This window comes from Gadus macrocephalus, chromosome 21 (assembly GCF_031168955.1).
Source record: "Gadus macrocephalus chromosome 21, ASM3116895v1".
In the NCBI taxonomy this organism is placed as follows: Eukaryota; Metazoa; Chordata; class Actinopteri; order Gadiformes; family Gadidae; genus Gadus; species Gadus macrocephalus.
In genome coordinates, this window is record NC_082402.1 from 13,628,642 (window position 1) to 13,652,462 (window position 23,821).

General features: G+C 48.0%; 3 protein-coding genes across 5 annotated transcripts in view; 2 read left to right on the forward strand and 1 right to left on the reverse strand.

Moving 5' to 3' along the window:
- The first annotated feature begins 2,290 nt into the window (after positions 1 to 2,290).
- On the forward strand, positions 2,291 to 3,885 carry LOC132450070 (probable G-protein coupled receptor 132). Its single transcript, XM_060042041.1, has 2 exons — positions 2,291 to 2,420; positions 2,468 to 3,885. The coding sequence occupies exon 2, from the start codon at positions 2,470 to 2,472 to the stop codon at positions 3,547 to 3,549; it is 1,080 nt and encodes a 359-aa protein (XP_059898024.1). The 5' UTR covers positions 2,291 to 2,420; positions 2,468 to 2,469; the 3' UTR covers positions 3,550 to 3,885.
- Positions 3,886 to 4,731: 846 nt separating this feature from the next.
- Positions 4,732 to 6,170, forward strand: LOC132450069 (probable G-protein coupled receptor 132). Its single transcript, XM_060042040.1, has one exon. The coding sequence runs from the start codon at positions 4,732 to 4,734 to the stop codon at positions 5,833 to 5,835; it is 1,104 nt and encodes a 367-aa protein (XP_059898023.1). The 3' UTR covers positions 5,836 to 6,170.
- A 2,793-nt stretch (positions 6,171 to 8,963) lies between these two features.
- cdc42bpb (CDC42 binding protein kinase beta (DMPK-like)) overlaps positions 8,964 to 23,821 on the reverse strand; it is a 40,109-nt gene continuing 25,251 nt past the window's right edge. For 2 of the 3 annotated variants that reach the window (XM_060042038.1, XM_060042037.1), the window contains 13 exons: positions 23,647 to 23,786; positions 23,372 to 23,453; positions 22,926 to 23,142; positions 22,261 to 22,323; positions 21,560 to 21,801; positions 20,020 to 20,374; positions 19,453 to 19,550; positions 19,274 to 19,358; positions 18,754 to 18,871; positions 18,301 to 18,418; positions 12,067 to 12,169; positions 11,700 to 11,764; positions 8,964 to 9,825 (listed from right to left, as the gene is read on the reverse strand). In XM_060042038.1, coding sequence (XP_059898021.1) covers positions 9,685 to 9,825; positions 11,700 to 11,764; positions 12,067 to 12,169; positions 18,301 to 18,418; positions 18,754 to 18,871; positions 19,274 to 19,358; positions 19,453 to 19,550; positions 20,020 to 20,374; positions 21,560 to 21,801; positions 22,261 to 22,323; positions 22,926 to 23,142; positions 23,372 to 23,453; positions 23,647 to 23,786 — 1,827 coding nt within the window. In that variant the 3' untranslated portion in view covers positions 8,964 to 9,684. Of the gene's footprint in view, positions 9,826 to 11,699; positions 11,765 to 12,066; positions 12,170 to 12,517; positions 12,683 to 18,300; positions 18,419 to 18,753; positions 18,872 to 19,273; positions 19,359 to 19,452; positions 19,551 to 20,019; positions 20,375 to 21,559; positions 21,802 to 22,260; positions 22,324 to 22,925; positions 23,143 to 23,371; positions 23,454 to 23,646; positions 23,787 to 23,821 lie in introns of all 3 variants that reach the window. The other variant, XM_060042039.1, reaches the window with a different exon arrangement.

Genomic DNA, 23,821 nt, shown 5'->3' on the forward strand with positions numbered 1-23,821 from the left:
CCCGCTCTGTCTCATCATGGACTTCAAAACTCCCTCTCTCGTTACTAACTGTGGATGTTGCCAAGCTGTCACTCCGATCGAGAATGGCCAATAGAGACGTGTCTTACATCTTTCGGCGTAGGTCCCGCCCACGAGATTCAGCTCAACAGCAAGCAAAGCTTTTGGATTCGCAAGCAAAACTTTAGGATTCGCAAACAAAACTTTTTGATTCGCAAACAAAACTTTTGGATTTGCAAACAAAACTTTTGGATTTACAAACAAAACTTTTTGATTCCCATTAATAATTTTTTTATCACATTAATTTATCTTGCAATAAAACATTTTTTGATTGCAGTGTCGATAGTTTTGCTCTCAAATCTATTTTTTGATTGCAGTGTGGAAAGTTTTGCTCTCAAACATATTTTTTGATTGCAGTGTGGAAAGTTTTGCTCTCAAACCTATTATTTTTGATTGCATAATAAAGACACAATTCTACCTCCATAGCCTACCGTACAATTATATGCGTCTATTGTTAAATAGCCTATAAAAGTTGGGTCTATTAGTTATTGTAGGGGTTGGGTATTATCTATAGGCCAAACACAAGACAGCTTCAGAAGCGTTTGGCTATTATCTTTCAGATTTGCATCTGAAATGCATTCTCTTATTTTACATAAGAGAATGAATCCCCTTTACATGGTTCAACAATATCCATGCACGCGATTTTCTTGTACGCTTTTTGAGGGATCACATTAATTCCGAAGAACAGTGCATCCATTTTAATAGAAAATGTTCTCCGAATTCTGAGATAATTCTTAAGTAATTCAGAAAAACATTGCACTAGGCTTCCTTACACCCCTACGCCGGTGCATATAATGCAAAATACTGTTGGTTGTATTCAGGGCTTGCTCAACTTCCTGCCACCAATTTTCTTTGAAGCACTTTCATACGCAAGAAACAGGAACTACGAGGGAAACCGCCCAAAGCATATGAACACGCACAAACACGCGCTGAGCCCTGGATTTGCGCGGTCTGCGGGCATGGTGTTGGCGTCTTCGTGACGCGCGAGGGCGAATTGCGGGCTGGATATGAAGTGCTTCGAGCCCATAGAGTAGACCTACGAGGACAACGAGAATATTTCTGAACCCGGCACGTCATGCACTAGGGCGTGGCTGGCTCCCATGATGCAGAAGCAATTCTCTCCTTGATGTTGCCCTGCGCCATTGAGCAGTTTTCGTAGGAATGAATGGGCGCCATTTTTTTATCCGCTGCCCTTTCATTAATAGGTCCATATTCGAGCGCGACCATACACCCAGCCGCGCGGTCACGGCCTTCAAATACACGCGCTTCTTCCTGGGCTTCGCGGTGCCGTTGGCGCTACTGACCGCCTCCAACTGCGGCGTCACTCAGCCACACAGTGCTGCCCGAAGAGGCGCGTGCGCTTGCTGGCGGTTGCCGTGGTGACGCTGTTCCCGGTGTGCTTCGTGCCGTACCACCTGGTCGTGATGGTGCGCGGGGCCTTCTCCCGTTTCTCTCCTGACAGGAACTGCACTTTCTCGTGGTGGATCTACGCGCCGTACAACGTGTCTCTGGGCCTCTCCACCCTCAACAGCGCCTGCAACCCCCTCCTCTACGTGCTGTCCCTGGTGCTGCGGGGTCAGAGGTCACCGGGGGGGACACTAGGGACAGGGGGGTGATAGGAGAGGGGACTACATGACTGCCACTACATAGGGGTTCGAGGACTCAGAGCGAGGTCTGCTCAGGAACGAGGGGGGAAGAACGGCCAGGATATGTGACTCTACTACTCTGAAACTGTAACATCCAAGACGTCCTGGAGGCCTCCCAGAGCCAGACGGCCCCCCCCCGTCATCAACCCCATAGAGAATGTTCTTCGAATTATGTTTAACGCTTCCTTACACCCCCACGCCGTTGCACATAATGCACAATACTGTTGGTTGTATTCAGGGTTTGCTCAACTTCCAACTTCCGCCAATTTTCTTGTGAAGCACTTTCACAAACGGGAACTACGAGGGCATCCACTGCCAAAAGCATACGCATGCACTCACTCACACACACATGGGCAATGCTTTTTACCACACTCTGGGATTAGATGTCATTACAATGAAGGAAAGAAAACTACAATTACAAATAGGCTTTAAAGCAACTTCTAGCACTTTTAACTGCAAGTCTCTAGTCCCTTATTTACAACCGATGGGTTGCGATCAGATAAGAGTGACTGTGAATTTGTTTGATTTCCCCAGGAAGTGATGACACATCTTTGAGCTTCTCTAATTGTTTTAACCTCTTGTGCTGTGTGTTTTCCTCATTATTCCCCAGCAGAGCTAGTGTACCAATCGACGGTGTCTCTTAAACTAAGGGGCTGGGACAAACAATCGAGGCTTGGCAGCGTGCAGTGGGTCGGCTCCCCCGGACGCACTGAAAGGGTGAGAGATCTTCACCACGGTCCTCGCTTCCTTGTGTGTCTATACAGACATGCAGGCGGAGGCGACCACCGCCGGGAACGCAACCACCGCCGGGAATGCGATGGCCTGCGATCCGCCGTACGACCAGGCCCGTGTCCCCATGGTAGTCCTCTACAGCGTCATCTTCGTCGTGGGCTTCCCCGCCAACCTCCTCACCGTGTGGTTCACCTGGAGGCAGGTGCGGCGCAAGAACGTGCTGGGGGTCTACCTGTGCAGCCTGTCTGTGTGCGACCTGATCTACCTGTCGACGCTGCCCCTGTGGGCGCTCTACTTCGACGGCTGCCACAAGTGGGCCTGGGGCTCCCGCACCTGCCAGGTCACCGGCTTCGTCTTCTACACCAACATGTACATCAGCATCCTGCTGCTGTGCTGCGTCTCGTGCGACCGCTACGTGGCCGTGCGCTACGCCTTGGAGTCGCGCGGCCTGCGGCGCCCACGCGTTGCCGCGGGCATCACGGCGGCCATCGTGGCGATGGTGATGGCGCTGCACGTGCCCGTCTTCTTGATACGCGAGCGCGAAATGGATCCCGAAGAGGACATAAGGTGCTTCGAGCCGGATCACGACCCCAGCGGAACGGTCACGGCCTTCAGCTACATGCGCTTAATAATGGGCTTCGTGGTGCCGCTGGCGCTGCTGACCGCCTCGAACTGCGGCATCCTGCGAGCGGTGCGCGCCAGCCACTCGCTGCAGCTCGGCCAGAAGAGACGTGTGCGGTGGCTGGCGGTCGCCGTGGTGACGCTGTTCCTGGTGGGCTTCGCGCCGTACCACCTGGTCCTGCTGGTGCGCGCCGCCGTCTCCCACTCCCAGGACAAGGCGTTGCAATTTGCTTTCTTCAGGCGGATCTACGCGCCGTACTACGTGTCCCTGGGCTTCTCCACCCTCAACAGCGCCTGCAACCCCCTCCTCTACGTGCTGTCCAGCGGGGACGCGCGCGAGGAGCTGTCCCTAGCGCTGCGGGGTCAGAGCGAGGTCACAATGGGGACAGGGGGGTGTAAAGGAGAGGGGGCAACACGTCCGATACTATATAGCAGTGGTTCGAGGACTCAGTGCGAGGGCGGCTCAGGAACGAGGGGGGAGAGCGTTCAGTAGGCCTATATGTGACGCTACTTCTCTGAAACATCCAAAGTATTCCTGGAGGCCTCCTAAAGCCGGACGCTACAAGCTACCGACGTGAGGGGCTTTTACAGGTAGGCTACTATATGTTTGACAGCTACCGTGCAACAACATGTTCGAGTGAATCCTATAGGGAACGAACACTAGCGGCTCTCCGTTGACCAGGATAATCTCCACTTGTAGGCTCTCAGTGTGTTGTCATGAGGAGACTCGGGGAGAGGAGAGAGAACCTTCTGGAAGAAGCAGTGAAATACTCACCGCTATTGATAATGCATGGTGCGTTGCCTTGTAATCAACAATTCCTCACTTTTTTTTTTTAAATAAAATAAGCTTTTATTTGAAACAAAGCTTATGGTTAGCATATTTTTTTGCTCTCCCACCTCATCATGTAGCCTAGGTCAAGAGGTCATTATTGGCACAGTTGAACACACATCCGCTCCAATGACAAACCCATAAAACAGTCAGCATCCTTCAAATATCTAGGGATGTGGATATTGAATTCTGAGATAATTATGTAATTAATTCAGAAAAATAATTGCATAGCGCGCGGCCCGTGCATATAATTCATCTGTTGGTTGTATTCAGTGCTTGCTCAACTTCCAACTTCCACCAATTTTCTTGTGAAGCACTTTCACAAACGGGAACTACGAGGGCATCCACTGCCAAAAGCATACGCATGCACTCACTCACTCACTCACTCACACACATATGTGCAATGCTTTTTACCACACTCTGGCATTAGATGTCATTACAATGAAGGAAAGAAAACTACCATTGAAAATAGGCTTTAAAAGCATCTTGAACTTTTGGCACTTTTAACAGCAAGTCTTTACCTTATTGAGAAAAGATCGTTTGAGATCAGATAAGAGTGACTGTGAACATTTGCTTGATTTCCCCAGGAAGTCCTGACTCATCTTTGAACTTGTCATTGTTTTGCCTCCTGTGCTATTTGGTTTCCTCATTGTTTCTCAGAAGAGCTAATGTACCAATACCATGGTCGACAGTGTGGAACTCTGAATCAGACCAGTGTCTCTTAAACTACGGGGCTGGGACAAACAATCGAGGCTTGGCAGCGTGCAGTGGGTCGGCTCCCCCGGACGCACTGAAGGGTGTGAGATCTTCACCGCGGTCCACGCCTCCTTGTGTGTCCATGCAGACATGCAGGCGGAGGCGACCACCGCCGGGAACGCGACCACCGCCGGGAACGCGACCACCGCCGGGGACGCGACGGCCTGCGATCCACCGTACGACCAAGCCCGTGTCCCCATGGTAGTCCTCTACAGCGTCGTCTTCGTCGTGGGCTTCCCCGCCAACCTCCTCACCTTGTGGTTCACCTGGAGGCAGGTGCGGCGCAAGAACGTGCTGGGGGTCTACCTGTGCAGCCTGTCTGTGTGCGACCTGATCTACCTGTCGACGCTGCCCCTGTGGGCGCTCTACATCGACGGCTGCCACAAGTGGGCCTGGGGCTCCCGCACCTGCCAGGTCACCGGCTTTGTCTTCTACACCAACATGTACATCAGCATCCTGCTGCTGTGCTGCGTCTCGTGCGACCGCTACGTGGCCGTGCGCTACGCCCTGGAGTCGCGTGGCCTGCGGCACCCACGCGTTGCCGCGCGCATCACGGCGGCCATCGTGGCGATGGTGATGGCGCTGCACGTGCCCGTCTTCTTGATGCGCGAGGGCGACACGGATCACAAGCTGGATATGAGGTGCTTCGAGCCGGATCACACCCCAAGCCAATACGTCACGGCCTTCAACTACGCGCGCTTCTTCCTGGGCTTCGTGGTGCCGCTGGCGCTGCTGACCGCCTCAAACTACGGCGTCCTGCGCGCGGTGCGCGCCAGCCACTCGCTCCAGCTCGGCCAGAAGAGGCGTGTGCGCTGGCTGGCGGTCGCCGTGGTGACGCTGTTCCTGGTGGGCTTCGCGCCGTACCACCTGGTCCTGCTGGTGCGCGCCGCCTTCTCCCACTACCCTGAGCACCATGAGCTTCATTTAGCTTTCTCCAGGTGGATCTACGCACCGTACTACGTGTCTCTGGGCTTCTCCACCCTCAACAGCGCCTGCAACCCCCTCCTCTACGTGCTGTCCAGCGGGGACGCGCGCGAGGAGCTGTCCCTAGCGCTGCGGGGTCAGAGCGAGGTCACAATGGGGACAGCCTGGGGGTGTGATGGAGAGGTGACAACACGTTCGATACTATATAGAAGTGGTTCGAGGACTCAGTGCGACGTTGGCTCAGGAACGAGGGGGGAGAGCGTTCAGTAGGCCTATATGTGACGCTACTTCTCTGAAACATCCAAATTATTCCTGGAGGCCTCCTAGAGCCGGACGCTACAAGCTACCGACGTGAGGGGCTTTTACAGGTAATATGTTTGACAGCTAGTGTGCAACAACATGTTCTGGTGAACCCCATAGGGAACGAACACTAGTGGCTCTCTGTTGACCAGGATAGTCTCCACTTGTAGGCTCTCAGTGTGTTGTCATGAGAAGACTCGGGGAGAGGAGAGAGAACCTTTTCGAAGAAGCAGTGAAATACTCACCGCTACTGAGAATAGCCTACCTGGTGCGTTGCCTTGTAATCAACAATTCCTCACTTTTTTTTTAAATAAAATAAGCTTTGATTTGCAGAAGGTTTGTGTATTTTTTTTGTTCTCCCACCTCATCATGTCAGATCCATCTGCGGTAGGCCTATAGTCTGCTGGGCAAGAGGCCTTAAGTACACACCGTTTAGCTAAAAAACGTTGTAAACCCAAATTTGTATGCCTTTCTGGGCGTGGAGTCATCAACACGACTTAACACGAAAACATATGCCCGTTGGGAATGTCTTTTTTTATTAGGTGAACTGTGAAACAAATAGACTATAGGCCTAATTATATCGTTTGGTATGGATTTGTCTATAAGGAAATAGGGCGATATGTTTATGCTTTTGCGGTAAATCTTTCTATGTTATAGGCCTACCGTAAACTGTTCATTATCATTATTCAGATGGTGATTAAATATGGGTGTATTGTTCACTTCAACTAAGCGGATATGAGAGAAGATACAAAATAATTCCAAATAACACCTATAGGCCTAAATATTTGTTGGATGTCAGTGGCGGCTTGTGATTATTTGTGGGTGGGACGTAGTCATGGACGGAGGGTCGGAAGGAACTCCCCCAGAACATTTTGAATGTGGTAGATGTGATGTGACTACCTAAAATTAATTTAGATTGAGAGCCTATGTATAGGTTAACTAACATACATTAATTTCATATTTTCCATGCACAAATGCATTTTGAACATTTCTGCCCTTGTCAAACAACAAACCCAAATGTGTGCAAAGATCGTTCAATCACTGGACAAAAAGGTCTGGGGCGGGGTAAAGGGTAAAAAAATAATAATAATAATATATATATATATATATATATATTCATATGTATATATATATTCATATGTATATATATATTCATATATATATATATATATATATATATATATATATATATATATATATATATGAATATATATATACATATGAATATATATATATATATATATATATATATATATATACATATGTATGTATGTATATATATATATATATGTATATATATATATATATATATATCATACATATCATCATCATACATCATACAAGGTGACCTTGGGTGTCTTGAAAGGCGCCTCTAAATTAAATGTATTATTATTATTATAGTTTATTTTTATGAAAGACAATAAAAAAAAAAGCAGTTTATGCCAACGGTGGGACATATTGGATTGGATATGTACAACATACATTTTAGTGAGAAGGTCCAATCCGAGCAAGAGATGATTTCCGACATTTTCAAATCAAACTGACCTGCGTCCTGTCTGAAGCGTTTCTCGTGATAATATAAACTCCGGCTTGTAACCAGGCAACAGCGTCCCCTTGTGGTTAAATCACAGACTCTTGAAATACATTTAGTTTTTCTCAGTCGCTTTGGTACATTTCTCAGATCAGAATTGAAATTTGCAAAACAGTAAGTGCATTTCTCAAAACAATTCGTGCAAATAGCAAAACACCATGGATTTCTTGCAAAAGCCAGTCTCCTGCTCAAAATCCATAGGCTACCAATACACTAAATATCTGTGTCGATGAACATGTCATGGCCATCAAAATGACAAGTCCTTGTGTCATTGTGTACGGATAAGACAGTCAAATTGCTTAGTCATGTTGTCAATATAACAGTGTATTCTGGAGGGATGTTCTGATGTAAACTATGGCTAAAGTTTTGAAGACAATTATTGTAAATTGTAAGTTACACCTTAGGTGGGAGATTGATTGCAAGAGACTGGACAAGATTCACATTTACGCTTTGACTGTTTGTTCTGTAATTTGTTGACGGACCATGTCATTGCTAGAAATGTGAATATAGGACAATCTCCTTAGGGTAAACTGTACATGCATTGGTGTAGGAATAACAGTGCAGTCTTCCTACACCTCCTGACGTTCCTGTCTGTTGGGCCACAAATTCTCATTCTCACGCAGCCTCTCTTCCTCTTCCTTCTTCTCTCTGGCTGTTGACCCCGTCCAATTCCTTGTCCTTCCATTGTCAGACAATGTAACATTATGTTGTGCTCCAGCTATATATATATATATATATATATATATACTTGCCAGTTTATGGTTCATGAGATGCACCTTTGAGCTATTTCAGTAAACTGGTAGATTGTTGGTTGATCTAACACTTCCAGCATTTCACCTCTTTAGAGAAAGTCAAGATTCACCTGGTAGCAATTGACAAATTCAGGACAGATTCAGAAAAATAGTCCAATGGAAATGTATAGAAATATGCTTGACATATGACAACTTGTTCAACCATTTTGCATGTAAAGACTTATGCAATGAAGTAATACCTAACGGCTGTGGAGCTGAGACTATACAATAGACACCCCTTGCAAAACATTTTGATCAACATGACATAAGCCATTGATAATGTAGGAAAGAGCAGAGAATCATACATAATCATTTGCATGAATGTACCAAAGCATTTGCAACTTGTTCAAAGAAATGAGAAACTGCTTTTTTGATGTGCACAAGTGACACAATGATGTGAAGATTGAACAGGTAGTTTTGAGAATTTCAATTCTGATCTGAGAAATGTACCATATCGACTGAGAAAAACTAAAGTTCAAATGAGTTTAAATTCAGGTGGGCTATATAGAAAGGCCTTAATAAACGGAACACAATCTTTACTTTAGTTTATTGGTTTTAATTCTTACTTCTATAACTGTTAAAGACGTTCATTTGAGGTCCAACAAAGTAATAAAAATGCAACGTATTCATTTCAGAGGACGTAACCAAACCAAACAAGGGACATTAGGCCCCGCCCACTCACAGTCATACTCGTTTAATAAAGTTAAACTTGAACATAAAACCCAGCTTTGCTTTATTTATGTAGTCATGGACAGAAGCACAGATTTTTTATTTTCCGGTCATACTTGATGTGTTGCTTATTCAATAATTACAAAGATTTAAACGGTGATTTTGTAGTGTTTCAGACGCGTCTATTCAGGCTGGGGGAGGGGCTACAACAGTGTGCAAATACAAGAGTAGAATACAGTGGGAGGAGCGCCCCCTTCTGGTACAGAACGATAACGACTTGAACCACCTCATCCACACAATTTTTTTTCAAAGTTAAAGCGCAGACTCTTATTGTGGAATACAGAGTTTATAAAAGCAGCTCTAGTTAGGAAAAGCTAGCAGCGGGGTTAGCGCCTAGCGGCTCCTGGCGTATGGGGTTTCCATGGCTGACTGCGCCGCAGGGGAACACGGCTGTAGTGTTGATCAGAAAGCTTCACCTGGCAGAGGTTAGGTACACCACCGTTCCTATTGAAACGGAGCCTTAAAAACTCAAAAACAGCTAAATTAAAAAAATAGTAAACCCCACCCCCTTTCTGCAGGAGACTCCTCTCTGTAGATCTGGAAGAGGCATGGTCAGTGATGAGGAAAGGGGTGTGGTCACCAAAGAAGAGGGGCGTGGGCAGTGATGCAGGAAGGGGCAAATACGGGGAATGGCAGGTGAAGGAGTACGGGCAGTGGTCGGGGATGAGGGGCGTGGTTTTGGCCGTAAGTTTAGGGAGGGGGATGCGGTCAGGCGTCGAGGGCGGGGTCGAGGGCGGCCTCAAGGCCGTCCAGGGTCAGCTGACTGCGGTGGGAGGAGTTAGGGCTGGAGGGGCTGCTGGGGTTGGAGCTGTTAGACGGAGTGGAGTGTTTGGTGGAGTCAGAGTCCGGCTGGGCGAGAGACACAGGAGAGAGAGAGCGAGAGAGATTGAATTAAGGTTAAAGAATATCAGACAAATGTTTGAATAAGATTCATTTCAGTCGCATTTCATGTGTAGAGGAATTTAGATGTTAATGTACATGTTACTATATATACGTACAGTACATACATATATACGTATGTAAATATATAAATACATGTTAATATATACATACATATATATACGTACACAATACACATACATATATCAGTGTTTCCCATACATAGACCATTGTGTGGCGCGGCGCCACAGAATCAACTTCGAGCGCCACGAATTGATTCTGTCTTTTTTTTATTATTATTTTTTTTTATTATTATTATTATTTTTTTTTTTTTTAATAACGCGATTTGGAAATCAAAAAATCGTTCCGTCCATTCATCTCTGCATAGCACTCGTTCCCCCTGTCATTCTCACACACACACACACACACACACACACACACACACACACACACAGCGAGAACGACGATGCTAACGCATGAACCCACCGATGTCACCCGTCGCTTAGCAACCGGACACGCTGGGATTGTTAAGTTACCGGACTACTGAAACTACTACGGAGTGACAATAACAAAGAGGTGAATCAGGCAATAAATCCAATTTCCTTGACGGCGGTAATGTTCGGTGTGCATTAAAGTACAGACGGAGTGGACCAATTGCGAACTACTGCAGCTGCTCCAAGTTAAACCCCAAACTAATCGGAATAAGTATTTATAGCGGACTACACCACCTATTCTATTCCGCATAGAATTGTATTCCGAACGGATTGAGGCGTATATATATATGATACTTTTCTATTCCGATTGAGCTGTTCTTCCACATCTATGCAAATCAGATGTGTCCGCATGTAAACGCGGAGTTACATGCACACTCACTGACGGCCGCGTCGCCGTGTCGCAGACGTCAGTGAGTGCGCCGCCGCCCCACCGCCCCCCCCCCACCACACATTGGTCCTTGGTCTGTGGGAAACACTGTATATACATATGTAAATATATACACATACATATTTATATAGATATACACACACACACACACACACGCGTATATTTATACAACGGGGGCCTGAATCCAGCGATCTGATTGGTTCCTAACTGTTGTATAATGAGCGTATACATAACTGCTATGACGCCCAATCATTTTGTGAAAGTATCACTCCGCGCCTTGAAGTGGAAAGTGTCAAAGAATACAACCGTATTTTTACTAGTGTGTGGGTGGAGTCATTTTGCCATAATTTTAACAGTTGTATAAAAGCAATAGCACAGTTCACTGAAGCCTAAAATCGGCGAGTGAACTGCTCCATAGGATAAATTGCCGGCGAACCGCTCTAGTCAAGCCTTCTCTCGGAGGGACGCTAAAGTGTGTTGCATAGCGACCGTCGTGCATTTTGAAGGCATCCAGGAGGGACTACTTTTTTGTATTCTTTAATAAAACGGCTACCGTACTTTGACTTTATTGGTTTCTTTTTAAATGTAGTGCATCTATGAATTTCGTTTTGCCATAATAGTAACCGTTGTATAAAAGCAATAGATCACTTCAGTCAGTGGTATGTGCTCATTATACCACTGTGAAGGGGGTCGCCGGCCCTCCGCTGCGCGTCGGGGCCGGACAACGCAGTGGTATAATGAGCACATACCACAGCCTGTCGTGATCTATTGCTTAAGTATATGTATGCACACACACACACACACACACACACACACACACACACACACACACACACACACACACACACACACACACACACACACACACACACACACACACACACACACACACACACACACACACACACACACACACAATGAATGTTGACCCAGAGGTTTATAAGATAGATCCAGGTGTTTACCTCTCGGTCAAGGTCTTGGTCCGGCTCTCCAAGGCTTCTGGACCCAAAGCCTCCAAACTCTGCCCCTGAGAGCACAGTAACAAACAACGTATTCACCAATAGTTTCTCACCTGAACCCACCCCAGTTATTCAGATGAATCCCATCCCACGCACTGCCCTTCGCCCCACAGTAGTTAGTGTCTCATCTCAGAGGATCGGTTCATGCATTGAATGACATTCAACGGGCAAACGGCACGATTGGTCTTTGCGTTTCAGGTTGACCAATCACTACCAATATCCGTGTACATAAACCAGCCCTCAAGGCGAACAGGGAGAGATCTGCCGTTGATGTGTAGAAGAGTCAGAGTAGCCATTTGTGTGCATTTACCTGAAGCGGTGCGGCTGATGTGTGATTTGCTCCTCTGTTGCCGGGAGATACTGGAGAGGGGGCGAGGCTTCTCCTTAACAACCTCATCCTGAGAGGGAATGCCCTACACACACACACACAAATTTATGAAGGGCATTTGAGATGTTTGCATAGTAACTATGGAAACAAGAGCATCTTATTGTTGCTAAGATGGTGGAAGCCAGTTACGGTGTGACACGGAGAGGAAGGGTTGGAGTCAAGACAGGTATTGGAGGAGGAGACAGGAAGGGGCAGGGTCGAGACAGGTAGTGACTGGTTTGACTTAGATAGGGCAAGTTCAGAGACAGGAAGTGGTAGGGAGGAGACAGGAAGTGGTAGGGAGGAGACAGGAAGGGGTAGGGAGGAGACAGGAAGGGGTAGGGAGGAGACAGGAAGGAACATGCTTAAAGAGAGGAAAGGGGGTGTGGCCTACCCATCCTAGAGAAGAGGAGGAGGAGGAGAGAGAGGAGGAGCAGAAGTCTGGGTTGAGGAGGGCACTGGACGGAGAGCTCAGGTGGTAAACGTGCTCAAAGTTGGTGGGTGGGGAGATGAGGGTGTGGCGGGAGGGGGAGGGGGAGGGGCTGATGACATCACTGCTCTGATGTCACAGGACACAGGTGAGGAGGAGGAGAGAGGAAAAACAGAAGGTGAAGAGTTCTGTCAGTTTGTTTTGATTTGACACCAAAAGAAAAAAGGGAAAAAACCCAGAATGAATGCCCTGGGGCCTGTACCACAAAGCTCGCTTAGAGGGTTAGCGAGGTATGTTGAGCTCAAAGCCTGGGTTAGTTGTACCACGAAAGTCGATCTCTTTTAGCGTCGCTGTATCACCATGGTGACTTATGCTCGCAACCAAACCTGGTCGGCAGCAGTTTTTCGGCTTAGTCTAGCCGGAGATCGGCTACCTAAATCGGCGTGCGCAGCTTCCTAGCCCCTCCTCCGACAATGGCGTCACCATTTGTGGGTGTTCCCGTGGACCTCGGCGCACTTCTCGTACAGGCGTCTCTCCGGTGACAGAGGGTTTTACGGGACAGAACCGATCCCTTGGCATTGTCTGACGATATTCAGATTTCAGACTTTATTGTCATTGTGCAAACAACGAAATTGGCGTTCTTCATGAGAGATACAGATTCTCATCAGAGGGTAGGGATGTCCCGATCCAGCTTTTTGCACTTCCGATCCGATACCGATATTGTAGCTTTTAGCATCGGCCGATACCGATACCGGCCGATCCAAGCATGTATTAAAGATTAAAGATACCGTATTTTCCGGACTATAAATCGCGGTTTTTTTGTAGTTTGGCTTGCCCTGCGACTTATATTTCGAAGCGACTTATATGCCAAAATTGTGCGTACATAATCTTTGGCCGCAAGATGGCACCGTCATTCATTAGGCCTACAACTGAACGCTGCAAGCCTACTGCACCACCGAATAAATTATAAATAAACTAGACCGTAGACAAAACAAAAGAGAACACAAAATAAAATGCCGCCAAAAAGAAAAAGCTATACTGCACAATTTAAACTGCAGATTATAAAGTATGCAGCCGAAAACGGCAATCGAGCAACAGAAAGAAAGTTTGGGGTGAGTGAAAAACTTGTCCGGGACTGGCGAAAAGCCGGGACTGGCGAATAGCCTATATTGCTATTGCAATTATATTCAGTCTCTCCAGACTAAACGTTCTTGTTTAAATGTTTAAAAATAAATGCGACTTATACACCGATGCGACGTATATATGTTTTTTTCCTCGTCATGGAGCATTTTTTGACTGATGCGACTAATACTCGGGAGCGACGTATAGTCCGGAAAATACGGTATTTACTTATTTTGTTGTACTACTCATGTTGAAAAGGGTTTTACTCTTAAGAACAACTAGCCAACTTAATTAGGTTAGTTTGAATAATCCACAATAGTTGGTAATGAGAAGCTGACCTGTTTATTCAGGGTTAAATAAACACAAAATAGACAAAATAATAAATAGTCAAATTACCACACACACACACACTGAATTGGCATCAGTGCACTGTTCTTGAACAACAAGAGTGTAAACAATATTGTAAACAATATAACATATATAAAAGCAACACACACAAAACCTGAGTAGAAAATAGTCAAATTACCACACACACTGAATTGGCATTTTTATCGATAACTTTAAATCCTTAGTGGGACATGCACAGACAAGTGGGATGCTGGACAGGTCACTAGGGCCCCGTCCACACGAAGCCGAAACGGGCGAAACCGTTACGGTTTCGATCTATCCGGTTTCGAAGTATCTCCGTAAAGACGAAGCCAAGCGAAACCGGATAGATCTGTAGAAACGCTGTAGTAAACATTCCAGGCCCATAAGGGGCGCTGCTTCTGGTACACAAATCCAGAAGAAGAAGAGGCGAGCATGCGCATAAAGGCTGCCCCCCGAACCACTAACAACACAAACAAACAGCTCTTCTACGATGGCGAACTAGATTCTCAATAAATAATGGCTTAGCAACCCAACAAGGGACATGATATGCTGCAGAACGATTACAAGCTTGTAGTCCGCCATCATCTTTTTTGTTGTGATTTCTGAGACTCCGCGGGCTTAAGAGCCATTGGCTAGGAGGTCGAGGGGTGGGGCGATGATGTCATGGTTTGCGGTTTCAGTCGGTTTCAGGCGTCCACACGAAACCAAAACGAAACCGGATAGATTTGAAACCACCTCCGAGGGTGGTTTCAGAAGTTTGCGGTTTCGGTCAGCGGATTCGCCGGCTTCGTGTGGACGGAAGGCCGAACCGTACAAGACCTTTGCGGTTTCGCCATGAAATCGGCTTCGTGTGGACGGGGCCTAGGTGTGCGCTAGGTGTGCTGAACAACGCGGACCGGATTTGGGGGGAAAAGCTGAAAAAAAACTGGAATGGATTACCTACATTGGTGCGCTCGAAAACACGGACCGGAGTTTTGAAAACAAACTGGATCGGGAGTCCGGATCGGGATTTTCCCGTGCAGGCCGATCCGATATTGATATGCATTTTTTGCTAATATCGGCGGCCGATCCGATCCAAATATCGGATCGGGACATCCCTATCAGAGGGTGTTCGTTATTTGATCGTCCTTTTGGACCTTATGTAGACAATGCTTACTGTTGCGCATTATGTCTCCGTGACTAGAGTGGAGTGCTAGAGTGGAGGTAGCGCGTCAGTCTTGAATTTCTGCGCGGGGGGTTCGACTCCCAAGTGAAGCGAATTTATGTGAAGCTTAAAAAGTCCCAATTCTCATGCATATGGAATACTTATTCACTAAGGCCCCGTTCACGCGAAGCCGAAACGGGCGAAACCGTTACGGTTTCGATCTATCCAGTTTCGAAGTATCTCCGTAAAGACGAAGCCAAGCGAAACCGGGTAGATCTGTAGAAACGCTGTAGTACACATTCCAGGCCCATAAGGGGCGCTGCTTCTGGTACAGAAATCCAGAAGAAATTAAATAAGAAGAAGAGGCGAGCATGCGCATAAAGGCTGCCCTTATGCGCATGCTCGCATGTGATTTCTGAGACTCCGCGGGCTTAAGAGCCATTGGCTAGGAGGTCGAGGGGTGGGGCGATGACGTCATGGTTTGCGGTTTCAGGCGTACACACGAATCCAAAACGAAACCGGGTAGATTTGAAACCACCTCCGAGGGTGGTTTCAGAAGTTTGCGGTTTCGGTCAGCGGATTCGCCGGCTTTGTGTGTACGGAAGGCCGAACCGTACAAGACCTTTGCGGTTTCGCCATGAAATCGGCTTCGTGTGAACGGGGCCTTAAAGGTCCCATGACATGCTATTTTATGTATTCTTTAATATAGGTATTAGTGGGCAACTAACACAGTATTCAAAGACGTTCCCTAAATTCAGCCGTGGTGCAGAGTTACAGCCACTCCGAGCCAGTCGCACATTGAGCTTCCCCCAAATGCGCTGTTTCGGTGGGCGTGTCAAGGAGGAGGGTGGGGGTGTGGCCCTGAGCAGCTTGCAGCCACCATGCACTCTGTTTACAGTGGATGTATCGCAATGGCGAGCCGCACACAGCCTTTAGCCGTGTTCTGTAAATATTCTAGAACACACGGGAGTCCTGGAGCTCTATATCTAAATATTATCATATAGCCTACACAGATATCTATATCATATAATATATATTATCACGGCCAAAAGCTGTGTGAGCCGATATTATGAATCTCAAACGACCGCGTTGGGTTCTCCGACGTTCCTGGTTCTTTAACGTCCACATCAATGTGAATACACACACTGTAACGCAAGTGTTTCTTGTCGGTTCTTTGACGTGTCTTGTATTTCCACAACGAGACTGTCGTGGGGGTTATCTGAGCCATGGTTGAGAAGAAATTGGGGGAAAGGAACTTTGATTTGACTCGCTGAAGTACATGAACTGCGACATGCCGCCGGTTGCCGCGAGGCACCATCGCCCGGCAGCGGGCAGCCGGCAGCAGGCAGCGCGCGGTTCAGTCGACTTCAGGTTGATGTGAAAGTGGAAGAACCAGAGACGTCGCAGAACCCGACAAAGTCGTTTGTGATTCATAATATCGTCTGGAGGCGCACACAATATGTTATATGATATAGATATCTATGTATATGATATTATTTAGATATAGAGCTCCAGGACTGTAACGCAAGTGTTGTACACTTCCTTGTTATTTGGATAACCGTTCTGCTGTTGGTGTGATGGCACATAACACGTCGGACTCTCGTATCTGGTATTTCTACAACGAGACTCGTATTGGGGGTTATCTCAGCCAAGGTTGGGAATGAATTGGGGGGAAGGAACTTTGGCTTTGACTCCCTCAAGAACATGAACCACGACATGGAGGAGAAAGGGATTGTTGGCGGCGAATGTCTCCCGCTTGAGCCCCGCTGAGGGACCACCGCCGGAGGCGGAGGTGCATAAGCGCTGCCCGGCAAAGATCCCTTTCTCCTCCTTGTCGTGGTTCATGTTCTTGAGGGAGTCAAAGCCAAAGTTCCTTTCCCCCAATTCCTTCTCAACCATGGCTTAGATAACCCCCACGACAGTCTCGTTGTGGAAATACAAGACACGTCAAAGAACCGACAAGAAACACTTGCGTTACAGTGTGTGTATTCACACACACACACACATGTGGCGCTCGCACGGTCGAGTCTCATTGGCGGGCCAACGTCTCTGGGCGGGCCAGGCAGAGTAAGGGGAGGAGCTGAGATTCCTCATGACGTCATGAGCACAGATTTCCAAATCAGCGCGCTTGAGCCTCCGTTTTTTCAAAGGCGAGCAGAACAGCTAGTGCTCGTTTTACACCAAACGCAAGTTTTAGCCACTGGGGGACCATAGGCAGGCTAGGGGAACTCATATTTATGTTAGAAAACCTCATAAATTGAGATTTTCATGTCATGGGACCTTTAAGCTAAGCCTTATGGAATTATATTTTTGTGCTTATTTCGAACTTGAACCCATATTTTCAAGGCCGTGCTGGCACCACATCTATGGGGGTAAAATGCATGATGATAGACCGGCGAATTTGAACCCCGGTCGCTGGCGTTCGGGTCTTATACTAATCCACTACGCTACAGCCGCTACCTCTCATACATAGGGTGTATTTAAAGTGAATTCCCTAAATTATAGAATAAGGCAGGATGGACGTTGCTTATGCATTTTTAAATCATCATCATTCTATTTGGATTAATGGCGAACAATTCTGCATTTGGCATAGTTATTTTATAGACAATATGCAGAATCTTTTCACTTATACACAGACTGCTTGATCTATCGTAAAGGTGAGAAAAATGACGCAAAAAACGCCCCTTTCAAGTGAACGCGCACTGAACCTAAAGCGGAAAACCTGGTTCAACTAATTGAATCTAAAGTGAGCTTCGTGGTACCATTTAACTCTGATTGCGAGTTGCGGCTCTGTCGAGCCAGGTTTTCCCAAGAAAGCCTGGGTATGTTCAGCGAGGTTCGTGGTATACCCCCCTGGTGACTAATTATCACAATAGAAGGAGGAGTAGGTAGGAGAAGCAACTGAGGGGGAGAGGATGCGAAGAGTTCCCAGATGGAGGGAAGATAGAGGAGGAGTTAAAAGGGGGAGAGTAGGAGGGGGGTAAGGGGTTACCAGGGGGAGTGGAGGAGTTACTAGTGGGAAGGAGGAGGGGTGAGGAGTTACCAGGGGAGAGGAGGAGGAGTATAAACAGGAGGAGGCGTTAGAGTGGTCTATGGAGGAGTAAGGCAGTACCAGGGGGAGGTCCATGAGGACCTGCATGCCGTCCCCTGGCCCCATGTGGGCCACGTGGTTGAAGTTGGTGGGGTTGGAGATCATCCTGGACCGCAGCTCTGGGTCCCGCAGCATCTCCCTGGAACAGAGGACAGCACCGTGTTGAGGACAGGCAGGGTGGGATAGCGCTGCTTAAGGGCTCTTTGTGGTTCCACGTGCACGCAACGCAAGGGGGTTATGGAACCCTTACGTCCTTGCGGACCCTCCTTGCGTCCAGCAAGTGCGCCTCCCAAAAATCGGAACCTTCCGTCGAGGCGACGCCACAGCAAGGGCTGGGATTGGTCCGCTAGCTAAAACCCAGACGCAGAACCAATACAGGTTCACGACAGCGCCGAAGCGTCGGCGTGGTCATTGCGTTGCGGGAACGTGGGACTGTAAAAAGGCCTTTAGACCACGGCCGTCCAGCCTCATCACCTCCTCTGCTGAAGTCGCTCCTCCTCAGGGACCTTGAAGAGGAACTTGCGTTTGCTGCGGGTTCGAACCATCAGCTTCTTACTGTTGTCCGACGTCTCTGGGATGGCCAGCTCTCCTTCTGCAGGAGTGGGACATTCATTCACATGTCAATCATAATTGTTTTTTACATTCAATGGCCAATTATGCTTTTTTTTCATTCCTTTTTATGGTTTGCTTCTCTAGTGATGTCTAGCTGAGGTGGTCTAGTTAAGGCGGTCTAGTTAAGGCGGTCTGGTTTAGGCGGTCTAGTTAAGGCGGTCCAGTTAAGGCGGTCCAGTTAAGGCGGTCCGGTTAAGGCGGTCCGGTTAAGGCGGTCCGGTTAAGGCGGTCCGGTTAAGGCGGTCCGGTTAAGGCGGTCCGGTTAAGGCGGTCCAGTTAAGGCGGTCCGGTTAAGGCGGTCCGGTTAAGGCGGTCCGGTTAAGGCGGTCCGGTTAAGGCAGTCTGGTTAAGGCGGTCTGGTTTAGGCGGTATTGACAGATACCTGAGCTGCTGTTGTTAAAGTAGATGAGCCGTGGCTGTTCAGAACCCAGCAGGTTCAATGTCCCCTCGATGTTCAGAGGCCGGATCTAGAGGGAGAGAGAGAAAGAGAGACAATGGATAATGAACAACACGCATAATATGACATGCACGTCCATGTTCAGCCTCACGGCCGGGCTGTACCTTTCTGAGGGAGATGGTCTGCACCCATTCAGCAGTGTGGATATCGAACACGTCCACCCCATACTCACTGTACACACTCAGGTAGAGCGAGTTAGAGCCTGCAGAGAGAGGGAGAGACAGGATTTATATATAATAGCTGTAGTACGTAATAGTAGTACCGTATTTTCCGCACTATAAGGCGCACCGGAGTATAAGCCGCAGCAGCTAAATTGAATGATGTTTACATATGACCGGTCCGGTCATATGTAACCGGTCCGCGGGGGGCGCGGACCGGTCATAAAGCCCATAGAGTTAAAGTTGGTGGACGGTAACCTGTAAAATCCATAGACTAGGAGGTCCCCTAGTGGCCGTTAGCTGTAAAATTCAAAGATTAGCCGCACCGTTATATAAGCCATTTTAAGAGGATCGCAAAATGGGAAAAAAGGCGCAGCTTATAGTCCGAAAATTACGGTAGTAGTATATAGCAGTAGCATACAGCAGTAGTGTTATATAGCAGTAGTATACAGTAGTAGTATATAGCAGTAGTATACAGCAGTAGTGTTATATAGCAGTAGTATATAGCCTTACTGCAGGCCAGGGGGGTGGCGGGCCACATGAGCTCCAGGCTGCGGGAGCGCCGGCCCTGGGGGTCCACGTAGATGCCCAGGTGGCTGAAGCACAGCAGCAGCTCGCTGGAGCCCACCTCCAGGGCGTGCAGCGCGTCCAGCGGCTGGTGGGCCAGGAAGGCCAGCGAGGGGTCCGAGGGGCTGACCAGGCTGACCGGGGACGACTCCCCCTGCAGGGCCAGCAGGGCGAAGCCCGAGGGGTAGCCCATGCAAAGGCGCTCCCGCACCATGCCCAGCCACTGGGCCAGGCCCGGCGCCTGCACCTCCCACAGCTTGCGGAAGTGGGGCTTGACCCGCGTGATCTCGTAGCACATCACCTGGGACAGGACACACGGCACTCTGTTGGTCACCCTGCGAGGAACTGGAGCCTGGGAGTCTTACAGCCTGACCACTGGCTGTGGTAGCCTGAACACACAGTCTCAGGTCGTAAGAGGTGGGTATGGTACACACAACGTATTGGGCCTCGCTACTAGAGCCTATTTACTCACCACACAAACTGCTGTATAAAAGAGGTACTGAACAGAAAACCGTCTGCATGAAAGTGGCATCAACCACACAAGATGTCGTTTAAAGGAGGAATCAAACACACAACCTTGCGTCACACAGTAGGAAATCACACACATTCTTCTGTAAAAAGTATCAAACACACAGCCTGTCTAAAGGAGGTATCCAACCCACAACCGTCTATCTAAAGTAGGTATCCAACCCACAACATTCTGTCTAAAGGAGGTATCCAACCCACAACCGTCTATCTAAAGTAGGTATCCAACCCACAACATTCTGTCTAAAGGAGGTATCCAACCCACAACCGTCTGTCTAAAGGAGGTATCCAACCCACAACCGTCTGTCTAAAGGAGGTATCCAACCCACAACCGTCTGTCTAAAGGAGGTATCCAACCCACAACCGTCTGTCTAAAGGAGGTATCCAACCCACAACCGTCCGTCTAAAGGAGGTATCCAACCCACAACCGTCTGTCTAAAGGAGGTATCCAACCCACAACCGTCTGTCTAAAGGAGGTATCCAACCCACAACCGTCCGTCTAAAGGAGGTATCCAACCCACAACCGTCTGTCTAAAGGAGGTATCCAACCCACAACCGTCTGTCTAAAGGAGGTATCCAACCCACAACCGTCTGTCTAAAGGAGGTATCCAACCCACAACCGTCTGTCTAAAGGAGGTATCCAACCCACAACCGTCCGTCTAAAGGAGGTATCCAACCCACAACCGTCTGTCTAAAGGAGGTATCCAACCCACAACCGTCTGTCTAAAGGAGGTATCCAACCCACAACCGTCTGTCTAAAGGAGGTATCCAACCCACAACCGTCTGTCTAAAGGAGGTATCCAACCCACAACCGTCTGTCTAAAGGAGGTATCCAACCCACAACCGTCTGTCTAAAGGAGGTATCCAACACACAACCGTCTGTCAGGGCATCGACCACACACCCGGCCAACATAAAGGGTTTTTTCAGTAGAGAAGAGCTTGGGTGAGTGGGGGGGCTGACCTGGCGTTTGACGGCGGCCAGAAGGCAGGCGGGCCCCCCGGGCCGGAGCACCCCCGTGCAGAGGGCCTGGCAGCCCTTGGTCTCGGTCAGCTTGATGTCGAAGGAGCCCTCCACGCCGTCCAGCACGGCCCAGGGCTGGAGGTGCACCTGGCGGGTCCGCCCGCACAGCAGAGCCACCATCTTCTCCTTGGGGATCAGGTCGATCTGGTACACCTTCTTGGAGTCCGAGGCGCGCACGATCACTGGAGGGGCACGGTGGAGTCAGACAATCCTCAGTCAACCAATCATATCGGTCCGTTAAAATATCAACCAATCATATACATCTATATGGTATAGTATCAACCAATCATATCGGTCCGTTCAAATATCAACCAATCATATACATCTATATGGTATAGTATCAACCAATCATATCGGTCCGTTCAAATATCAACCAATCATATATATCTATATGGTATAGTATCAACCAATCATATCGGTCCATTATAAATATCAGCCAATCATATCAATCCATTATATATATCAACCAATCATATCATTCCATTATAAATATCAGCCAATCATATTGATCCAATATAAATATCAGCCAATTAAGCTAATAAAGGTTTAATTAAAGGGTGCACAGTGTACTGATTTTCTTCAAACTTTTTGAAAGGTCATTCACGGTGAGTATCTTCAGTCTGTCTGTGTATTGGTCTCACCATCTCTGGTGATCTCCACCACATACAGGCCATCCTCCGTTCCCAAGGCGATACGCTCCCGGTCTGTAAAAGAGAGTGAGAGAGACAAAGATGAGAGAGTGACAAAGAGACACAGTGAGAGAGCAGAAGGCAAGAAATCAATTAATATACTTAATAATGAATGCTGTTCATTCAAGCTAAAGAATCGGTTGCGTTTTCAATGGCTTTCAATTTAGCTCTGTTCTTTTCTAATGTTATGGCTGGATTTAGTACGCCTGTCACAACATCCTCCTTCACTAACATAGTTACCGTAGTGGCGTGTAAAATTGGCATTGGATATATTATCAAATAAATGTAGCTACAAATCTGGCCAACATAGGAGACTTGAATCCGAGTCATATGTCAGCAGACAGTTTGGACTTTATTAAGCAAAAGCCTTTACCTTAAGTTAGGGCTCTATATTAAACATGATATATTAGGTTAAGGGCTACCTATGATGGCAGCTGACAGCGTGGTCTGGATTAAGTTAAGGGCTCTACATTAAGTTAAGGGTTACCTATGATGGCGGCTGACAGGGATGTCTGCATTAAGTTAAGGGCTCTACATTAAGTTAAGGGCTACCTATGATGGCGGCTGACAGGGGGGTCTGTATTAAGTTAAGGGCTCTACATTAAGTTAAGGGTTACCTATGATGGCGGCAGACAGCGTGGTCTTGATGGCGGGCAGCGAGGAGTCGTAGGCCTCCTGCAGGAAGTGGACCTGGCGGTTCTTCAGACGGTTCTTGGACAGGATGTTCTGCAGACTCTCCAGAACCCCCACCCACCTCCTCTTCTCCACCTCGCTGTCGGCCAGCACCAGCAGAGACCCCGACCGGCCCGCCCCACTCTGCTGGGACCAGCACACCTGGAAGCACACGGAGATACTACTATTACAATGATGCTTCAACCAGCACACCTGGACACACACGGAGATACTACTATTACAATGATGCTACAACCAGCAAACCTGGAAACACAGGGACAATACTGCAGTACTACGATGAAACATACAATAGCAATAACAACATGATAGCATGGAGCATACTGAGAAAAAAAGGGGTAAGAAAGTAACAATTTGATATAAAGGATCATACCATGAAGATGCAAGGAACGTCCTTCCTCGTGGCGTGGATCACGTCTGACGCCAGCACAGAATTCACAGAGAACTCCTCATCTCTAATAAACACACACAGACACAGAGTTGGTAAGCAAACACACACAATCCTGACAGCCAAACAGACGGACATACTTTGTCTGTCGGCACTCAGACACCGATTGAAGAGACATGTGACGACAGACGGGCAGGCAGGCAGCCAGCCAGCCAGCCGGCCAGGCAGCGAGTGAGTCAGCCAGACAATCAGTCAGGTACCTGAGGTCCAGCACCAGAGAGGCAGCCACCCCAGGCTGGGTAGTTTTGCCCTCAGGGATTTCGTAGAGGAACAGCTTGCAGTCACACACCACCGCATACACCTTCTGCCAACCCCTCCTCACGCCTGTAGGCTTAGGGATCTGCGCGCATGCACACAGACACACAACCAGACACG